Source organism: Halichoerus grypus, chromosome 12, assembly GCF_964656455.1.
Source record: "Halichoerus grypus chromosome 12, mHalGry1.hap1.1, whole genome shotgun sequence".
Classification (NCBI taxonomy): domain Eukaryota; kingdom Metazoa; phylum Chordata; class Mammalia; order Carnivora; family Phocidae; genus Halichoerus; species Halichoerus grypus.
In genome coordinates, this window is record NC_135723.1 from 9,703,459 (window position 1) to 9,725,597 (window position 22,139).

At 41.8% G+C, this 22,139-nt stretch overlaps 1 protein-coding gene across 2 annotated transcripts in view; it reads right to left on the bottom strand.

Moving 5' to 3' along the window:
* Window positions 1-2,913: 2,913 nt before the first annotated feature.
* Window positions 2,914-22,139, bottom strand: part of STK17A (serine/threonine kinase 17a) — a 40,912-nt gene continuing 21,686 nt past the window's right edge. The window contains exons 3-8 of one of the 2 annotated variants that reach the window (XM_036090715.2): window positions 20,245-20,389; window positions 8,630-8,756; window positions 5,545-5,593; window positions 5,280-5,459; window positions 4,364-4,479; window positions 2,914-4,264 (exon numbers count right to left, since the gene is read on the bottom strand). In XM_036090715.2, the coding sequence (XP_035946608.2) occupies window positions 4,155-4,264; window positions 4,364-4,479; window positions 5,280-5,459; window positions 5,545-5,593; window positions 8,630-8,756; window positions 20,245-20,389 (727 nt within the window). In that variant the 3' untranslated portion in view covers window positions 2,914-4,154. Of the gene's footprint in view, window positions 4,480-5,279; window positions 5,460-5,544; window positions 5,594-8,629; window positions 8,757-20,244; window positions 20,390-22,139 lie in introns of both variants that reach the window. The other variant, XM_036090714.2, reaches the window with a different exon arrangement.

Sequence of the window (22,139 nt, forward strand, 5' to 3'; positions counted from 1 at the left end):
AAATCTTAAAAAAAAAAAAAAAATCGGCAAGCCAATTCGAAAATTTACCTCGAAATGCAAAGGACCTAGAATAAACAACAATCTTGAAAAAGAAGGAATTGGAAGTCCTGTTTTACGTCACATCAAGGCAAAGCTCTGACAAACGTATAAGCAAACAGATTAATGGAACAGAAGAATGTCCAGAAGTAGGTCCACAGAAATGACTGTACATAAAAACAGCAAAATAATTTAATGGGGAAAGGAAAATCTGACAAATGGTGCTGGAACAACTGAATATTCTTATGGAAAACAGATACTTGGCCCCTTCCTAACCTCCCCCAGGCAAACAGTAATTCACACTGGATCACAGACCTAAGCATAAAAGCTAAAACTAGAAGGTTAAAAAAAGAAAAAAAGGTATATTCGTGACTTGGGGTAGGTAAGGACTTCTTAAAAGAAGATACAGAAAGCAAAAACTGATAAATTGAACTTCACCAAAATGAAAACCACCTTCTGCTCAAAAGGCACTATGGAGAAAATAGATAAGCCAGAGTGGGAGAAAATACTTAATACATAAATCTGACAGAGGACTTTTATCCAGACTATATAAAGGACTATCAAAAGAATGGTTCAACCAGCACACGAGGGAGCGTTCCTCGTTAGTCAGCAGGGAAATGCAGGTTAAGCCAGCGCACGCCCACGAGAGCGGCTACCATGAATCAGACGGCCAGGCGGACTCCGGCATTGCTGGCAGAGATGGAAGATGGTGCAGTCACTTAGGAAAACCACTGGGGGGTTTCTCACAAACTTCGGTACACATCTATCCCATTATGACCCAGCATTCTACTCACTGAATCTGAGAGAAGTGACAGTGTGTCCACAAAAATTCTTGGACAAGAGTATCTAAAGCAGCTTTATTCACAACAGCCCAAACCCGAAACAGCCCAGGGCTCCTCGGACAGAGACACGGACACATAAACTGCTATGTGCAGAGTACGGCCCTGCAATAAAAAGGCACAAACTACCCACAGAAGCCCCAACGTGGGTGAGTCTCAAAAGGATCATGCTGAGGACAAGGCAAACTCTAACAACGGAGCCGAGTTAACAGGGCGCGTGCACCCGCCCGACGCCGTCCAGTGTGGATGTAGGTCTGCACGTTTCCCTCTCTGCAAATTATATCCCCGCCTCTCACAACAAAAACAGTAGTTGGAGATTAAGGCTCCTGAGGTTAAGATGAAGGTTTTTAACCTAGTTTTTAAATTCTGCAACTAAATGAAGGTACTATGTGGTAAAGGACCTTGAACAATTTTGACTATTTTTAGTTTCATCAATCCAATTTAAATTCTTACAAGTGTGTGTGAGTTTAAAACGTATTTAGGATTAGTTTGTTAATAACCTGGCCGAAGACCTTTCCCCCTACGTAAAACGGTCTGCGTTGGTGCCAAGATCGATCGTGCTAATCGTGGACTGAGCTACCATACACCAGGCGTTACGTTACGTTACTAGGACTGTAACTCAACCTTTATAACGTCCTCTCTATTCAATTTTCTTCCCAACTGAGGTCACTTGTAAAAGTTTAGGAGTTTGTGGTATCTCTTAATTAGCACCCAACCTTCTCTATTAAATTGTCTTCCCAACTGAGGTCACTTGTAAAAGTTTGGGAGTTTGTGGTATCTCTTAATTAGCACCCAACCTTCTCTATTAAATTTTCTTCCCAACTGAGGTCACTTGTAAAAGTTTAGGAGTTTGCGGTATCTCTTAATTAGCACCCGACCTTCCCCTGTAACTACAAGGGTGTGGCGTTTTCTCCTACTTTTCACGTGAAAACAACAAAACATTAAAACACCATTTCCCAACTGACTAAAACCACTAATACGCTTTGCATATTTCATAAACTTCTCATCAGGTTAAAATACGACAATGTTGAATTTTATTATTATTGAACATGGGCTTATAAATTCTATGAGCAAATTCAGTAATACTGGTTTGGGTCTTTGTAAACTTGTTAAAAGAAAACATGAGCAGCATTAGGTAAGTACAGGGCTACTGGGTAAGTCATTACTGGAAAGACTTTATTTGGCTCAGTTTTGTGAAGGCTCTTCATGCTCTGCTTACATCCTCTGAGTCAGAAGATGTCCGTAGACCTTTACAGGCGCTTACAAAAGCCGCTCAGGAGAAGCAGCGCACCACAGACAGCAAAGTGGCCAGCTACGAGAAAAGAGGTCTTTTTTTTTTTTAAACAAATACAGCAACTATATTAAAGGTATTTATTTTGAATGTAATATAAAATGGCTTACAAAAAAATCTAAATGTTATCTAAATGATTCTGATTTTAAAATGTGACAAATCTATCGAGTGTGAAAATGTGTCACTCGATAGTGGGTATTTATTTTTCTCACCCCCCCCTCCTATTTTTGCCAGAGAGATGTTTACAAAAAGGTGCCTAAACTTGTGTTTTACCTCTTCCAAGACTTACCTGAGGCTTAACATAGTGGTCCTGGGTTTTCCACAGAAAACCCTGCCATTGTGGCAGAACTTCCTCTTCTTCCGTCTACAGCTTGGTTAGAAATGCTGGTTTCCGAGAAACTGTACAAATGAAGCGAACTGAGTGAGCAAACAGTGCGAGCTCATGTTTGGAGCTGCCTCATCACTTCAGCTGGTGGTGTGTGCACACCGTTGGGGCTCCCGCACCCGCAGGGCAGGCTGGGGCTGACTGCAGACCAGGGGGGCCGGGCTCCCACACACCACGCGGCACGCGCTCTACAGCAGGTGGTCGGGCTGCCCCGGTCACGACTCTTGGCACCTGAGAACTCCCGCAGCAGAGAGCATCGTGTGCGCCCCCGAGAGCCCCCGCTCGGGTGACAGACCAACTGTATTCACAAGTAGCTTAACGCCCGAGCCTAATAAAAGGTAAATAAGGACACTACTCAGACGTTTTTGTGTGAGAAGGATATTTAGTTGTTTAAGTTACACGGCATACACTTGTACATTTCCACTGTTGAACAGGAACGTATTGTTCACTGTGGGGCCTACATACAACCGAAGTGTTCCATCCTAATCAACTTAAATTCTTGTAAGTCTTCTGGGAACATGGCTGCTTCCCTGATGACAAAGTATCCAAGGTCAAATTTTTTATGAACAAAACAGTTTATAAATATTGTGGCTTTTTATAACGTTTCCCAGTATAGTCTGAGGGCACATAAACTCCACAGAAGTGGAGGCTCAACGGCTAGGACGAATATGCTCCATCTCTTACCCTACTCTGGGGGATTTTATTAACAAAAACAATGTAATAGCGTCTTTCACTGACCAAAGCAACCACCGTGTTGATCAGATCACACTGACACTTGCAAGTGACCAAAATTAGGTGACAAGCACGTGAGAAGGTGGCCCGAGTCCGTCTCCTGAGAGAGCGCAGATGGGTAAGGTGTGCTGAGGGAAACGGCTAGGTCAGCACTGGTTAACCTTGACCTTAAAACCAGAATAGTTTGAGGTGAAAAATCAACACCACTCTTATTAGTGACACTGAAGAAAAAAAAAATTAGCCAGGGCTTTTCACTGATAGGTTACAAGCATTAGGCAAAAACAAGGACAACAGAAGTCAAATCAAGTCAATATAAAGCAATAATAAAATATAAAAATAAGACATTATCAAACTCTAGTGGATGTTATTCTAGGACTCAAAATTTGGAAGATACCTAATTAAAAAGCTTACTCCCCTCAAAAAATCCAAAGTGAAAAAGTATCAATTTTAGCAAAGATATCAACATACAGATATGCAGATATAGATACACATGAATACTGCAAAATAGATTTACAAAGATGTTAATTTGGCACTTTTACTTGGATTTTTAAAGAAAGTAAATACAGGTATCTTTGCATAACAAATTCTCATTCTGGAGAAACAAGATTTAGAAACAAAAGGTTCAAACATCTCCCTTCTTAAAAAAATAACATTGACACAGATAAAACTTTACCCGTTAAAACTCCTGGTTGGCAGCTTTATAAATCTGTCTTCATATATCTAACTCCACAAGTTTGACAAAGTTATTTTAATTTCTATCAGTGATACCTGGTTTATCCACTTTCAGTACATGTACCATTTGGCCAGAAGTCCATAAATAATAATAATGGTTTCAATGTAGAAATCTTTAAGTTCTAAAGGGAAGTACTGCTCAGTAGATAAATTCTCCTGGAATTTCTTGTAGCAAAGGTTCCTCAAATTTAAATCGTTTGGAAATGGCCTTTTGCTCCATTTTCTCTTTTTCAGACTGTCTGCATTGTCCTAAAGTATATGAAGTAAATACAATTAACTCCTCTGTTACAACTGATTCCTCGGTTTCTGGTTTCTGAGTATCTGAATTAATTTCAGGCACAGAATCACCTTCTTGGAGCGCATTTGCTTCTTCTAATGCCCCTTTCACCTTGAAAGAAGGATCCTGAATACTGCTCTCTGTCAACCACGGATGTTTTAGACATTCTTCGGCTGTGGCTCGATCTCTGTAAAAAGAAACACATTTCACCCTTAAGACAAGATAGTTTAAAACTTCAATTATAGAGGCGCCTGGGTGGCTCAGTTAAGCGTCTGCCTTCGGCTCAGGTCATGATCTCAGGGTCCCGGGATGGAGCCCCTCATTGGGCTCCCTGCTCAGCGGGGAGTCTGCTCCTCCCTCTCCCTCTGCCTCTGCCCTCGACTCGTTCTCTCTCTTTCTCAAATAAATACAATCTTAAAAAAATAAAAATAAAAAATAAAACTTCAATTATAAATTAGAGCATACCGGGGGACACCTGGCTGGCTCAGTCGGGAGAGCGTGCGACTCTTGATCTCAGGGTTGAGTTTGAGCCCCATACTGGGTGTAGAGATTACTTAAAAAATAAAATCTTAAAAATATGTAAGTTAGAGCATAAGGTATATTTATTGTATTATATTTGGGGAAGTATGAAGAGTTGACAAGAATCTTACTGTGATCCCAGAATAAGACTAGAAGTTTTGGCATTTGTGTGCAAATGCCATTCCCACAATGTTGAACAATACTTTTAAGTAAGATATCTCTGAAAAGCCCTTTTGGAAGACCAAGAACAGATAGACAGTATCTGTGAGACTGAGATGCAGCTCACTGTTTTCTAAGAAACGTTTTCATTTTTGACATTTTCTTTCAACAGATATAATAAGCTCAAGGTTTCATCTAATTTAATGTCTACATTTTCCTGCCTTCATTTTGGTGTTTCAGTTTAACCTGCTTTTGTTCAGAGCAGATCACTCAAAAATTGACAAAGATCAATATTAACTAAATACTTACTCAGGTTTCTTAACTAAAAGTGTCTTGATGAAGTCAACAGCTGACTCAGACACAACATCAAACTCTTCCTCAGAATAACTTAAACTCATCCGAGAGATGTTTAGGAATGTTTCTTGTTTATTATCACCTAAGAAAGGTGACACTCCAGTGAGCATGACATATGTAAGCACTCCAATGCTCCTAAATTAGAATGAAAATGTAAGAAAAATTAGTATCATACTCATTTCTTGAAACCAATCTGATCAATTTTTCATAAATAACTTACCACATATCCGTCGCCATGCTGATAGGATCATAACTCAGAATCTCGGGAGCTAGTATCAGAAACAAGAAAACATTCAGCTGTGTGAAAAAAAATTCCTAATTTGCTCTTTGAAATCAAAACATTTTTTTAAAATACTCATCAGAAACTCTATTAAGACACCATCAAGATTTGGGCTAACATGAAATAACATTTATATAAGTTAACATGAATTACTGTAAAGTCTGACTAGATGTAATTAACTTATTTTCCCACCAGCACCCTCCATTGTTGGGTCTTAATATTTTTAAAAATATCTGAATGCTTAAGTGCTGTAATAGAAACGGACAACTCTGACACCTTCCTCTTCCCATACCCGCTAAGATCAAGCATCCTACCTAACAGATGACTGCTTTTAAATCTTTCTCGATGTCATCCACAACTCGGCTTCCCTCCCGCCCCCACCGAGTCCGTGGCACCTTCCCCTCCTGACCTCCACTCATTCCAGCTCCCCGATCTGTTCTCCATACTGGAGCCAGAGGGGGCTTATTAAAATGTCTGCCCACTGACAGAAAGTCCGTCAACAGGGTTAAAGAAAAAACAGCATTCTCATTTGACATGCACCAGACACAAAGACAACGAAGTTGCCTCTGCAGAGTCCTGAGAAACAGCATGCTTTCATAACATTTAACTGAACTGCTGTCCCACATAAAGCCATACAAAGGACATTCTCAAATGTGCAAGAACTTAGGAGAAATTCACGAAAATCCTCCTTGAAAGAAAAACTCACTCATTGATACAATGCAGTCAACCAAATGAGTTTTTTCAAAAGTAGGAAGAAAAGACAGGCAATCAAGTATTGAATCCATTTAAAAACAGATCAAAGACTAAACAACTGTGGTAATTAAAAAAAAGGGTGGGGGGAGGGAATGAAGATGTTCTAATCCTAAGAAAAAACAAAACACTCAAGTCACATACTCATCACTGGTTGGGGACACCTCCCCCCCCCCCCCCAAAACACACGACACACAATATGAGGAAGAAAAGGTTGGGAGAAAATGCTAGGGAGGCTAATTTCCTCAACTTCAACCTCTGATACTGAGTTGTGAAACAGAGGTTATGAACATCATTCTAAGGTTTTAAAAGAAACTACTAGGAAATTTAAAATGAAATGCATAGCACCCAAATTACTCGAGGAGAAAGTAAAATAAGAGACCAAAGAGTAAAAGATGCTGGGAGGAGGGAGCAGGAAATAACAGTAGCTTCCTTTCCTGTGTTTATGATAAGCTGAACATGGATCTAAGAGCTTGATACAGCAAATCCAGTATGGCAGTACTATGAGAGCCCCATTTTCGGGACAGAGGAATGGGAGGTATAAAGAGATTTCGGGACTGAGGTCACATGCACAGTTGGCAGAGGAAGCAGACGGAGCCCAGACAGATGATTCTGTGAGGAAAACAAGCTGGGAGGCTTACACTCACCTCTGCAAGTGCAGGAAAGAATGAGAGGAGAGGCCCCCTTGTTTTTCTCTATTATATAGTTCTGAATTATTTTTAGTTTTCTTGGATTGGGAATTACTTTTATAATAAAGATAGTTCTGTTTTTTGGAGGGAAAATATAAAGTTCTTGGTAGAAAACAGAATTTACCCAGAGAATAGAAAGCATAAAACATAACAAAACTCCTTCAGGGCAATAACTCCTACAGGGTTCTCAACTCACAGCCCATCATTGCGCGTTCCCTCCCGTTGACAAAGCTCTCGAGCGACCGGCTGAAGGACCCGGGCTTTCCAAGAGGAGGCCCCGAGAAGCCCCATCCTCAAAGCTTACTGCGTGGTCATGACGCGCACTGAAATTGAAGTATTCTAGCCCACGAAGAACGCATCAACGTTTTGAAGGTGGTTTTCCTGCCCACCGTGCTATCTTTTATTACCTAATTAAGGATCTGTTTCAAATCGTAGGACTTACTTTAAAGCTTTGAGTTAGATTTTGTCCCCTCACTGCCGAACAGCTTTGTTTCCCTCAACCCTATCTGTCCCCTGGAATGGACTCTCCCTTGTAAACGAAGTCCCACCGGAGCCACCCCGGTCCCGTCTCCCCTCTGAAAGGAGGCCGAGGCTGCCGCACGCCCTAGTCTAGAATGCAGACAGCCTGTCCGTCCACTTCACACCTCTAACCTCAGATGAATATTCTTCCCCTGGGGCCCAGGCCACGGCCTTCTCTACAGCCTCCTCACCCGCCTGCCGCCCCCCTGGACATCGTCCACACTCGTGTCTGTGACCCGGGCAGCCTGGCGTCCGTGCTTCTGGACCTGCAGGTCTACACAGCCCTTCCACAGCTACATCCGCTTCTGGACCTGCAGGTCTACACAGCCCTTCCACAGCTACATCGCAGGCCTAGTAATTACGAAGAACTGTTTCATCTCTGAAATTTTAAATGTTAATATTGTAAACTCCTGGTCACAGCCTTTAGATTATTTCACTGCCTTGTTCTGCTTACGGATATCTTTTCTTCTTTTTTTTTTTTTAAACCTCATTCAGGCCACGAATCCCTTAGCATCCTGTTGTTCTTCCGGTCTATCAAAAAAGTCATGGTTTACTTATTTTTGTACCAAACCTAAAAGCCACGGTTCATCACTTCAGCTGCTCTTTTACTAGTACCTTCAAGGCTTAGCGCTTTTTTCTTTCTTCCAGAAGCTCCCAACCTTGCATTAATCCAACAGAATGCCCTCTGTTTCACAGGGCTTGCCATTACTTTAACATTGTTTATGATGAACTTAAAGTTCTTCAGAGGTCCTTACTTGTTAAATATCCTCCCACCTTCAGATAACCTGGTATCCTACACTTTGTTAAGAAAATCCTCTTTGATTCCTCTTAGAAGCAATCCCTTCAAATTCTCTTGATTCCCTTCAGGAAAGGGATCATCAATTTGGTACTTTACTCTTTAATGTTAACCATTTTTAAATTTTTATACAAAAGAAGGGCTCTCTGATGGCAGAATTTTAACACAGCAGATGGCTGGCCCCACTATTCCCACGCCACATGTGAGTTCCCTAACGAAGACGATGCTTGACCCCAAACACAGAACATAACCCACTCTTACGAGTACTTACCCACATATTCAGGAGTACCCATAATTTCTCGGAGCTCTTCACTGTTCTTCATTATTCTTGAAAGACCAAAATCAACTATCTTAATGTCACCCAGTGGAGATTCACTTGTCAGCAGAATATTCTGAGGCTAAAAAAATAATACAGAAAAAGCAAGTAGCCCTTAAAACATATACAGCTTGCCTGTGAAACTAAGACTGACAAATTTAACAGTAAGCAGTCATTCATTAAACAAATATTTTTACAATATATTTACGATGTGTAAGGCAACAGGCCTTACACAGTCTCTTCCCTTACACTGGCTCCTGCTCAGCACAGAAATGTGCATCTACCCCACCTTAAAAACAAAACCAAGCCACTCATACAAAAATATCCTCTAAGACTCTGCATTTCTTTCTAGCCAACACACTCACTCCCTGCTGCTCCCTCAAAGCTCAGCTTCTAGAAAGCACGGTCTTGTACACCTGCGAGCACTTCTCAGTGCAGCTGAATCTGGATTTTGCCCCCTCTCTTAGATCTAGCTGTTCTCAATAAGATCGCAAAATCTTTAATAATCAAAGACCCACCAAATCTAATGAATGTCTTTCAAGGCACCATTTTGTAGGCACTGACCGCTGTATAATTTGGCCTGGCAAACCACCCTTCTACGCACTCTTGGATACTTTCCTCCTCGAGAGCTCGCTCACCATTTTCTCGAGATTTTTTTCCTTTTTCCCTCCTTTTAAATATTGGTGTGACCCCAGATCTCTTGCTGGCTGGCCCTCTACTATCTCATCTACTATCAAAGCTTCAACCACCACTTACATGCTGATGACTTCCATCCTGAGCCCTTCGCTGACTCATAGATCCAATTAAAATCAGATCTTTTCATTTGGCTGAAATGGGCCACACTTTCAACTCCCACTAATGAGCAAGGCCATCAGTTCAGTAAACAGCTCAGGCAAGGGCTCTTCCTTCGACCCCACCGACCCCACGCCTCTCCTTCTATACTCCCAATGTCAATGCCCAGGTCAGGCACTGGGGGGAATCCTCCTAAAGTACTCTGTCTCCTTCCTTTTCAACCATGTCTCAACCTAGTGAAGTCACCGGCATGCCAATGCTATGTCCTAAATCTCAAAACCCCCACTGCTTCAAGTTTGGGCTTTCATCATTTCTTACCTGGACCACTACCCTCCTGCCTCTAGCTTTCCCCCACCTTCAACCCAGCCTTCACTGTACAGTGACCTTGCCATAATGTAAGTCTGATGATGATCCTCACAATGGACACACTCTCAAATGGGACGTATCTGACGACAGGCCAAGAGAGAGCTACCCAAGGCCACAGAATCAATAAGGTTCATCTTCCTGGGGTCATTTTTTTCTTTTACCCAAATAAGCTAAGGCACTTTTACATAAAAAGTCAAACATATATTATGCACTAGAATATAAAATTCATTTCCATTTTTTAAAATGAAATGACCTTTGAAAGAAAAGTTTATGTTGCTTCAGAAAGGGGCTGCACTTACTGTCTTCTGCCATTAAGAATATTTCCAAAGATAAACTGAGAACCACTGGTACCAATAAAGTATAAATACCTCACTACAGCACCTCAGGTGTTTTATGATCTGGCTTCCGCCTCCTCTTCACGATTAACCTCCTGCCCCCATCCCACAGGCAATCTGCGTTCCAAATCCAACAAGCTATAATCCCTACACAAGACGTGCACGCCCACGTCTCAGGCCTTTGCCTTCTGTATTCCCTCTGCTCAGGAAGCCCTCTCCCCTTCTCTGCCTGGCAAATTTAGTTTCATCGTTCACTCCATGCACGGCAGGTCTCAACAAAGCACTGGTGCCTCAAGAAAGCCTTCTGTGACGCCCCCTCTGGCCCTCCAGGGAGGGTCTGCTGCCTGCCCCCTCTCTCTACTCCACAACATCTTGTACATGACAGACTGGTCCCACTGTTTGGTTATTGTATCTTCCTGTCCCCTCCGTCACACTGTGGCTCTCCCGCCAGAGGTTTATAATGAACGCCAGCACTGCCTTTCCTTCCACGCATGTCCAAGCCCTCCATCTGACTTCTGTCTGCTCCTCCCTCTGCCGCAGGTCACTAGGTCACTGCGATCTAATGACCTGTTTCCGCGCTTTCCCGACCACCACCTTAGCAGTGCCTGACGCTGCTGCTGCTCGTTCCTTGTTTATAGACGCTTCTTCTCTTGGCTTCCACAACAAACCACCATCCCGGTTTTCCTCCTAACTCTCTGGCTACTGCTTCTGTCTCCTTTGTTGGTTCATCTTCCTTTACAGGCCCACTCAGTGGGTTTCCCACGGCCTGATCTTGAGGCTCTTCGCTCTTTACACGCCACACTCTCACCTGACACAGTGTATCTGCACCCAGGGCTTAATTATCACCTAGACATTATGAGTCACAGATTTTTATCTCTGGCTCAGACCTCTTCAACCAACTGCTTACCTAATCTCTCCCCTTTGATGTCTCACAGCTACTCAAATTCAGCATGCCCAAACCAGACTATTTTCCCTCCCGAATCAGATTCCCCGTATGCCAATGACTGTCACCTCAGGGAATGCCACTCTCACCCAGCAAGGTAGAAGAAAACACCAAGAATCACCTTGGCCATTCCTCTCTCCCCACTTTCTCCTCATTTAGCTAAGGTTTCACTACATCCTACTGAGTTTAAATCATAAATGTAAGCATTTCTAGACTTTATTTCTCTCCAACTATAGACCACCCATTCAAGGTACCATCAGTTTCGTGCTCAACTGCCACAGCCTCTAAATGGTTTGCTAGGCTCTATTTTGCCCATACTGTAGACAGAAGGATCTTTTGCACCATATAAATCCGATCTGTCACCCCCCTGCCTAAACCCTTCAGTAGCTTCCCATTAGTCTTAACTTCCAAACTCCTTAACGGGGCATACAAACCCCGGCTGGTTCGAGCTCCTGCCTGGCTCTCCAGACTCATCATAAACCTGTTCCCCTTGGCTCGGCGACAGTGGAGACCATCTCAGCAGACACTGTTCAGTCTCTCCTACCTGCCATGCTCTCTCTCTCACAACAGTTATCTTTGTGTACTCTTTCCCCCATTCTTCTTTGCCTAGAGTCAGCTTGCTGAGAAGACCTAGGATGGCAGTGAAGAAGCTTCTAACAACGTTCAACAGTGAAGAGCTGCAAGATGAAACAGGAAGTTGAGGTCTAGGTGGTTCCTCTCTTTTAAGAGGGTTACTGTCAACCCAACCATCCATCCTGCCCTTCTCCAGTATGACAACGCTTGTAGGCTGCCCAAAGTCTGGGTTCAGACACAGAGAAGGAAGACTGTGGCTCCTCGCGTCACACAGTACTGGGCACGGTGACGGCACCGGATCAGGGCCAGCGCACAGGAGGCACACAGTAGGTGCTGCTTGAGTGGAAGGGACATAACTAACTATAAAAAAGAATCCTAAAATGTCTACGTCGTGTCCGCAATGGAGGCACTGTAAATCGGAGCAACCACAAGTCTCTAGTGACAGTTGGTCATCAGAAGAGAAAACAGAGGGGAGGACCATCAGGCTCGACAAGTGCTGTCGTGGACAAAGCGCTCAGGCAATAAATAAATAAGAGGGAATAATGCAGCCTTGGAGAATCATACAGGAGGAGAGTGAGCAGGCCCTGGAGGAGAAAAAGGTTTCTGTCGCTTATTCAAAAAAATTTTATTGACTGCCTACTGGGAAAGTAACAGAAAAGAAGACGTAAATGCCATGTTCTTTTGGAGCCTTACATTCCAATGGGGACAAGCAAGTACGAATAAGTAGTAACTCCTCGGGTGCTCTGAAGCACTAAGGAGAACTGGGAGTAGGGAAATGGATGAGAGAGTGTCTGCTGGGTGTGTGTCCGTGCGCATGAGTGTGTGATGTTCACGGTAGTCAGGGAAGGTTCCTCTGAGGAGGTGGTACTGGAGCCACGAAGGAGCCAGTCACGGCAGAATACTTTGGGGCTGGGGTGGGCAGGGAGCATTCCAGCGAGAGGAAAGACCCCGCCAGAGGCAAGGACAAGCTACGAGTGGAGCAACTGCAAACTGGAGGACGGCACGAAGGTGGAAGGGACAAGTGTGGTGGCAGGCACAAGACTGGTAAGCAAATGGGGGTGGAGGAACGGGAATCAGAGGGCTTTGTGAGCCATTCTGGAAGAACTGGCAGAAGGCAGACCAGAGGGGAGGACATTCCAGGGAAAGAACAGGCCACACGCCAAAGTCTACACAGGTGAGCTAATATACAGCATGATGCGTGCGAGGGATTATCAAATATAAGAACAGGTCTTTGAAGAATGTGCCTCTACCCTGTTTTTAAAGTCTTGAAAGGGAGAGAGAGACAGAGTGCGGAAGATATGATGAAGCGTGGAATAAAAAAAAAAAAAAAGAAGAAGAAGAAGATACGTTACACATTACAGTGGCAAAATCCACAGCCCACTGTGACTGATGCTGTGGAGAAGCAGGAACAATAAGGTGCTTACATCACTGACTAATACAGTCAGGTCAGCAAGTGAGACAATTGGTTCGATTCTGATTCTCAGACCCAGAATCTGAGGTGCCTGCAGAACCGCCCAGGACAGTTGGAAATTCAGTCTGGAGAGAATACAAGGCTGAGGATACTGCTTTGGAGGACAAGGACACAGAGGCAAGACTAAAACCATGGAAGTAAACGAGAGGAAGAGAAGTGGCCAAGATGAGTTTTGGCCGGTAACTACATCTATAACGGAAAGCAACAAGAGTGACGAGGGCGCTCAGAAATAGTCTGAGAAGTGAGGCTAAGGACCTAGGCACCATGTTGTAGTAAGAAAGTCAGGAAGGAAAGGGTCAAACAGGACACGGGGAAGAATGAGGACCAAGAAGAGGCCACTGAATACAGCAAATAAACCACCTCTGAAAGACTTCTGAAGAAGTAATTCTTAGTAAAACCGTGAGAGAAAAACCTAGATTATAATAGGTTGAAAAATAAGTTGAGAGGCTAAGTGATCTTTATATTACACGTCATTCTGGCTTATCTGTGGATGTCCTCAAACCAGTGCTGTCCTATGGAAAGGTAATGCAAGTCACAGAAAGTAATTTAAAATTTTCTGGTAGACATATTATAAAAAATAAAATGAAACAGGTGAAACTAATTTTAATATTTCTTTAATTCAATATGTAATACGTAAAATGTAAAATTATTGAGCTATTTTACTTTCCCCCCCCCATACTAAGTCCCTGAAATCTGGCATGGAGTTCACACTTTGAGCCCATCTCTGCTCTCAAGGGCTCAACAGCCACAAACGGCCAGTGTTACTGGATTGAACAGTGCAGCTATAAACTCCTTTAGTTTAAAAAAAAAAAAAAAAAAAGATCCAAATGATACCCCAATAAATGTTCAGGAAATTCTTAACATCTCTTGCATAATGTCCTAATTTGTTACCACTATGCAATTATGGAATGGTAGTTCATCTTGAAAACTTACTCATAAAAACTCAGACTTTCTGTCTAAAGTGAAAACCACCACCCTGTGGCTCAGTGTAATCTGTAATTTTGTACAAAAAACTGTTTTCTTAATCATAGAAAGTTCTGGCTACAGTAAAAACTTAGAACTGAACAGAAAGACAAAAACAACCAACTGCTGTCACTATGGAAGTCTGCACTGCAGTGGCGAGCTAAATTGTTATAAATTAATCCAAACCAGATAAAGCACCCCTCCTGCCACAAACGCAGGATTGAAAATGCGCAACTGATCAGTGTTAGAATCAATTTCTCTTCTCAATGATAAAATAACGAGAGGTTTTGGTAATGTGTGTAAACAAACTCCATTATAAAGCTATATTCTCTTTGTTAATTGGCCTCTAGCTATATCTTCAGGACAAAACCTAGGATTAGGAGTCCCAAGACTTCTCAAGGCAATTTTAGTGTTATTACATTAATGAAATCCTATAGTAAAATCAAACGTCATTATTCAGACAAATGAGATAAGCAAAGTTGCCTCTGTGATATATATTCATCACTGAACATGTTTTGCCCTTCCCAGTACCTAAAAAATTCCGAGAGCAATACTGCTAAGTGGAAATCTTCACCACCTCATGAGGGCCGTCTGTGATTACTACCACACGCACGGTCTCTATATGGTCTGAAATACCATTTGTTCCCTTAAAATAGCGGAAATGTTTTCCCCTTACATTTTGTTTACACCGTGCACTCCCTGGGAAATGCTTTCTTTAGCAATCATGTAAAACCTAGTTGGTGTGGTGGTAATGTAGTAAATTCTAAATTAACGTGATCAAATTATTAAAATGTTACTGTGTCTGAAATCTAGGCCCCGTCACTTGCATCCATCATCTACCAAAGTGAGAGACATTAAATAGATGACAGAGGGACTGCTAGGAAATAACACAGCTCACAATCAGAGCTCTTTTCATGGGATTTCACAGGTAATGCTTCTTACGTAGCTTCTGCCAACTGTGCCCTGGTGTGACCACAGATACGTTTTAGAAACAGACCTTACTCTTCTAAATAAAACATAAGTACAATTACAGGACTATAATCCGTCAGTCTTTGACGGCAAAATATACCCACTTCAAGGAAGTGAAGTATCTGTGCTGAAAACAAAGAAAAGTACACTGGCATTACAGCTTAGTTAGACCTCCTTTCTAGGGAATCCAGTTCATGATAAAGAAGTTGTGGCTCGGGGCGCCTGGGTGGCTCAGACGGTTGGGCGTCTGCCTTCGGCTCAGGTCATGATCCCAGGGTCCTGGGATCGAGCCCCGTGTCGGGCTCCCTGCTCGGTGGGGAACCTGCTTCTCCCTCTCCCTCTGCCTGCTTCTTCCCCTGCTTGTATACCCTCTCTCTGTCAAAAATAAATAAAATCTTAAAAAAAAAAAAAAAAAGAAGTTGTGGCTCATGATACCTAATTCTGTTGAGGATGCATGAATCCCAGGTGGTAAGAGAAAACAAGAAGGTCACTAGAGAGACAATGACAGTGGAAGAAACAGGAAACACACAAACTGTCCTCAAACAGACAAAGGCCGTAGGGAGATCTTTGTAAAACCGTATTTCTCTGCTTCATGGCGGAATCCTTTCTTTTACCTTGGTATCTTCATCTTGCTATATATATAGCCCATTGAACAGTCACTGAACAATCACCCCGGGATAAGATCACTGTAAAGTTGAGGCTACCTTGCTTAATTAGCCTTAAGGTACCATGAACAAAATTTTCAGGAACATTTTTATCAGGCAATGAAAATTCAAGTGGATTTTTTTGTTTATTAACACCCAGGTCATCGTACAGAAAGAGGTTAATACTATTGTCCAACTTAGCTTGGGAGTCTGTTTAGAAATGTCACCCCTCTTTCAAGTAATACACTGATGCTCAAACTGTCAGTGACCAACTTAAATCTCCAAAGGGAAAGTTCCAGCTCCTAGTTCCTGGTCTGCTCCTCTGCTTCTCATCATATAACATGTAACAGGGTGGACAAGCTAATGACTGAGTACCTAGCACAGAACTGCTGAAAGATCTAACTAACAAAGAGCACTGGGTTTTCAGGCTGGATTTCTGTGTGTTCTTTCTGGTCAAGTCCATCCCTGACTGAAGTAAAAGCAGGCCACTATGCCAATGACTAAGTCACCAACTGATACTATTTTGAGGCTTTTAGCTCTGTCCTGACTTTGGTACAGTTATTGTTTCTCAGATTTGTCAATCCTGCCACGATGTACATGAAATAAATGGGCTTTCCCTTAATCACAGTTTAGTGTCTTTTCTATTTTTGTAGTCCTCTAAACAGTCCAAGATCTGCATCTGCTACCGCTCAAAGCATTTGCCATGTTCAATTTAAGATATCTGGCTGAGAGTCATCAGTGAATCAGTCTTTTGGCAAACTGCCCATCTGGGGTCTGACCTGAAGCCAAGTAGCATATTTCCCATTGTGACAATTATCTCTTTTATAGGAGCAACTACAATAGTTATTCTAACTTCTAACTACTTCTTGTCTCTGGGAGAAGAATTTCCCATTTTAACCATAATGGGAGAATAAAGAGTCTACTAACTCAAAGTTACCCTAGACATGGGGATTGTCAATTTGCACAGAATTAAAACTTTAGGAAACATATTTAGCTTTGTAGCTTCCCAGCTCTTATGGAGACTCAAGAGTCAACATTATAAGCATAAACTGTCACGGGGCAGACGGCTACTAAAAGGTGTGGGACAGGAGACTCTCTGTCCAGACTCACAGAGGTCACAGAAAGTCAACTGGAGAGGACCTTGAGGTAAACATCATTCCCATCTGCACGGCTGCCACCCCAGCTCCGTGTGCAGCCTTCCCCCTTCAGCGGTTCACACAGGGACACATCTGACTGCACCTGTGACCACTGTGAGGCAGGGGGACGGCTGAGAACTCGCCAGGCCACCCAGTCTTCCAGCTCCTCTGGGCCTAGGACATATGAAGAGTCCAGGGTCTAACATCAAAGGCCCATCATCAAAGCCTCTATTAAGTCCAGAAAGAATTTTACACCAAGTGTACTGGGGAGAAAGGAATATGATTTATACTGAGTGTATTGGGGAGAAAGGGATATAATTTCCTTGAGTAAATACAGAGTTAATTTTCACCTTCGGCTGCTTTCAAGTAACATCAAAGACCCATGACACATGGTGCGGGCAACCTGTCTGACCTGCTACTTAATTAGTTCCTGAATAATAGTTAAAGGTTGAGCTGTCATAAATCGAAAGCGTATTTCCTATAGGTGCAATGTTATTTAAATTGGGGTTCATTCCTGGAAGTCCTTTTTACATCACAAAACTAGCAAAACATCATAAAAAATAAATATAGGACTTTCTAAAGTTAAGTGTGTAAAACCAAACATAAAAAAAAAAAAGCTCAGTACAAACATTACTTGTGGGAACTCTTCTGCATGGCTGACACTAACTGGGGCTTCTTAAAGTCTGAGTCCACTGAAGTCTGGACTGCAGAGACCATCTCTTCCGGCTGGCTCAGTGTTCCCGAGGGAGGCAGAGATGGGTATTTCTTGTAGCAAGGATCTTTGAATTTCGAAGCATATGACAGACTCAAGGGAAAAAAACAAAGGCCCAGTTCCCTCAGCTAGCTGTGAGGGTTTTACCTAGGTGACCTCTACAGCCACTTCAGCTTTCCCATCCTGGGACTCCACTCACATGTCCACACGTGCCTTCCAAAAATGCCACTTCACCTACCACAGTCTACAGTGTTATAACCATGCGTTTTAGCCACTGTACTAAAAAATTAATATCCTTGAGAAAAATATCTGTTTACAAGACGAATGTAAACTGGCATTTTTCAGAAAAGAACAAGAAAGTTTCCAAATTGTTTTCTTTCCCCTGTATTTTTCTGTAGGAAACTAGTATTTGAAGGAATACCTATTGCCCTCTACCTTATTTCAGATGGACTTCTAGAAGTCCAGCTCCGAAGTACACACTGTGCACTCTTGTACGCCCTTCCTTGAGAGTGGTCCTTCATGAAGTGAAGATTAAACACTGCTATTCACGCTGTGGGATATCTTTTTTTTTTTTTTTTTTAATAAAATAAACCTTTATTATGTGAAACATAGTCTCCTTTTGTCTCAGTCTGCTTGGCCTGCTATAACAAAATTCCATAAACTGTGTGGCTTAAGCAACTGACATTTACTGCTCTTAGATCTGGAGGTTGGGAAGTCCAAGATCAAGGTGACAGCAGATTATCTGATTCCTAGCGAGGGCTCTCTTCCTTTCTCCACCTTCTTGCTGTATCTTCACATGGCAGTGAGAAAGGGAGCTCTGCTGTCTCTTCCTCTTCTTACGAGAGCACTGATCCCATCATGGGGGCTCCACCTTCCCGACCTCATCTAAATCTATTTGCTTCTCAAGGCCCTCCCCCTCCTAAGACCATAATGTGGAGGGTTAGGGCCTCACGTGCTGTGGGCTATCTACTGGGTGTCCCAGCGCACCTGACTGCAGCAGTTCTCAAAATGGTGCCTGGACCCCAAGTACCAAGCTCCCATGGCCCTACTGTGAATCAGAAACTCTGGAACTGGGGCCTAGCCTTTGCTTTAACAAGGCTCTCCTGGTGATCCTGATCCCTGTCACAGCCGGAGAGCCACTGCCGTGAGCGTCTCCTTTCTGCCAGAAGGCAAACTACAGCAGGAGTCAAGATAGATTGGCAGATGCTGAGTAAAATGAAGCTGCGGAAGTCCAGGAGAGGAAAGCCTTTTCTGGGTCCAGGGGTCCAGTCTCCTCAGGTTACCTTCCTTCTTTAACCCTATCTCCTCTGGCTGAGAAAGGACCGGAGTCACTGGTGTGTTCCTTGAGGAATGTGTCCTTTCCCCACAGCCATACCTGGACTCAATATGGAAGCAACCATCAACAAGGATCTTAGACTCCTCTCCCCCAGATGCCTGAAGGAATCTGCTAAGGATACTTGTCGTGGGCATTCACTGTCTGTCTCCTGAGCACCCACCCACCCTCTGTTCTTCTAGAAACAGAACTGGTCTGAGAATCCAACCCTTCCCCACTCTTGGTCCGAAAAACAATTGGGATGGGAGAAGGAATTTACCCCTCCAGGGTTAGAGCAAATGACACTGGTCATGCTGGCCTGGCCAGTCAGAACCCTGCACCATCCCCCCTGCACACTTCTTAGTTCCGGACCAATCGAAGTTGGTTTGGTGACAGTGAATCTCAGGACTTCTGAAAGAGCTAATAAGTAGAACCTGGCTCTTTCCTGCTGCATCTCTGGACAATTCCAAGGCTAAAATGGCGGCATCTAACTTACCGTCTTCTTGCCATTTTGAGAAGGCAGAGCTGGAGACTAAAGAAAAACCAACTACTTGTAATATCTGAATCAATGAATAGTGTCATACCTTAAGTTAGAATTATACCTGGACTTTTTAGCCAATAAAATTTCCTTTTTTGCTTCCCCGACTCTCAGCCAGCATTCTGATTACCTGAAAGCATCATAACTGATATGCTGTGCCCTTTGTGTATTCTTTCTTCCCTCCTCCCTTTCCTTCTTTGATAATTTTAAATTCTGTATCTACCTGCCTTGAATCTCTTTAGTTCTCTATTTTATTTATTGCTGTCTGCCTAATTTTCTACAACACTGTTTTTCAGATATTCCTGCTAAAAGGTCATCTCCCTCTTCATGACATTCGAAACCACTAGAATCTGGCCTTTTCTCAATTGTCAATATCTCCTCTATTTCATTTCTCAATTCCAGTGATGCTATTCCATTTATGTTTGCCCAACAAGTTTTCCTAACTCTTGTGATAGAATTTTATCTTCTATTCTCTACATTCCTGTATTTTCTCTATCTAAATCCTAATTTTTTAAGGTCTAGCTTAAACCCTGTCTCTTATTGGGAAGAGTTCACCTATCCTACCAATATCCTCTAAGCTTCATTTTTTGGGGCAATGTATTATTATTTACCTTTCTATGTACACACATGTACTTTACCTCCTTGATAAAACTAACTGGCAAGAGGATAAGAATAGACTCAACCTTTATTTCCGTATTACCTAATAAAACACATAAACTTGTGTTTTAAATGTTTGAATTAATCACTGTTAAATACTTTAGACCTGGAGGGTCATTCTCTAGCCCTCTCAAAACTGTAAAGTAATTCAGATCTTACCTTCAAGTCAAGATGAACTACATCATGAGCATGTAAAAAGTGGACACCTTCTAATATCTGCCTCATGAGTCTTTGAACATCCTTTTCTTTAAAGGCTTCTTCTCTGTCTGCAACACACTGGTCAAAGATTTCACCCCCAGCAGCACTAGAGAAGGACAGAAGCACACTTTAATTATAAAGGGAAAGGGCTCATTAAAAATATTTAGCCTTTTTTTGTTCTTAATATTTTACACATTAAGTATCTTTATTTAGATAAACTATAATTTGAGTGTGTGTATATGTCTGTCTACTTGCCTAAATCCATTTTTCTTTTTTAAATAAAAATATGAAGCTTCTAATATGAGGTAAGATTAACATTTCCAAAGCTAAATAAAAACATCACTTTAAGAACTTCAAGAATTAAACTTTAATAGTAAAATATATTAACATACTTTCAAGTGAAAATTTCTCTTTTTAAGATTTTATTTATTTATTTGAGAGAGAGATAACGAAAGAGAGAGAGAGAGAGCATGAGCAGGGAGGAGAGGGAGAAACAAAACCCCTTTGAAGGACATTTACTTTCTTCCTAATTATTCACAATTATAAACAATGTTGTGATGAGAAGGCACATTACAGTTTCTCACACATTTGTTCATGTGCCAAGAGCTCCCAAGTGTAGACACCTAGAACGAACCAGCTGGAGTGAAGGGAATGTGCATTTAAAATTTTAATAGGAAGAGCCTATCCTCACCAAAAGTGCAATACTGATTTAAACTTTCTTCTAACCTCTGGGCAAAGCATCTCAGTTTGTTTGTTTTCCTCCAAATAATTTTGCCAATAAGAGGAAAAAAAATAATCAACATTTAAAAATTTTTATTTCTCTTTGGCAGAAAGTCCATACTTAAACACTTTGTTCATACCATAAATGACAGCTCATGTCATATCTCAAAATTTCTTGTATATGTTTAAAAAAAAAAAATAGACTAGGTTGCTTTCATAAAGTTGTTACAAAATTGACATGAAATATATAACTCCAAACAGCCATGCTGCTCTCAGACCAGAGCTACTTATTAATTTCCTTTCGGTATGATAATTTAGTTCTTTTTTTCTTTCCTTTTCTGTTAAGCAACCTATTTCCAAATTCTGCCCATATAAGGAAAGACAATTTGTCACCAAAATTAGATAAGAACATATTTAAGTTTAGCTGAACAGTTGCAGGTGATGAAAGTGAAAGCAAATAATTCATTGGCTGATAAGGTTTTCATTTTGGCTAAATCTATACAACTGATTTTTTATTATATTTTGATTATAGTATTAAGAAACAAATATGAAAGCATTAAAATCATTTTTATGTATTTAACTGTAAAATGCCCATCACATATTCAGGCACGGTTAAAGTAATATACAAGTCATAAGAAAAGAAATGGTGAACATTCACAACATAATTACAGAGTAAATTAATTGCAGCCTGCCAATACCGTATACTGTTAATATGGATTTGATGACCTAAAGCAAAAGTCAGTATGAGCTGGGTCAACTCAGTCCCAAGCAGCTAGAGATACACCAGGACGTAACATGTGGCCCTCTGCACGCACACACCACAATTTGCCAGTTACAACTCAGAACCGTCCATGTTCCTCAACTAAAACAAAGAACTGTATCTTGGTTGAAAAAGTCTCCCAGCAATGTCTCTCAGCTCATTACTACCATTCACAATAAAATTCAATAAAGGTCCATTTACATAAGTGAGAAGATTTCTTTACTTAAACTTTAAGAGCAATTTATTATAACTTCTTTCCACTATAAGGTGTACCCATCCTTGCTTTAATGTAAGGGTTTCCTTTGTTTTCCCAACAAATTAAGTAGTTTACATAAGCACAGAATATGAAGTATAAAACTACAGTTTTCTGAAAATT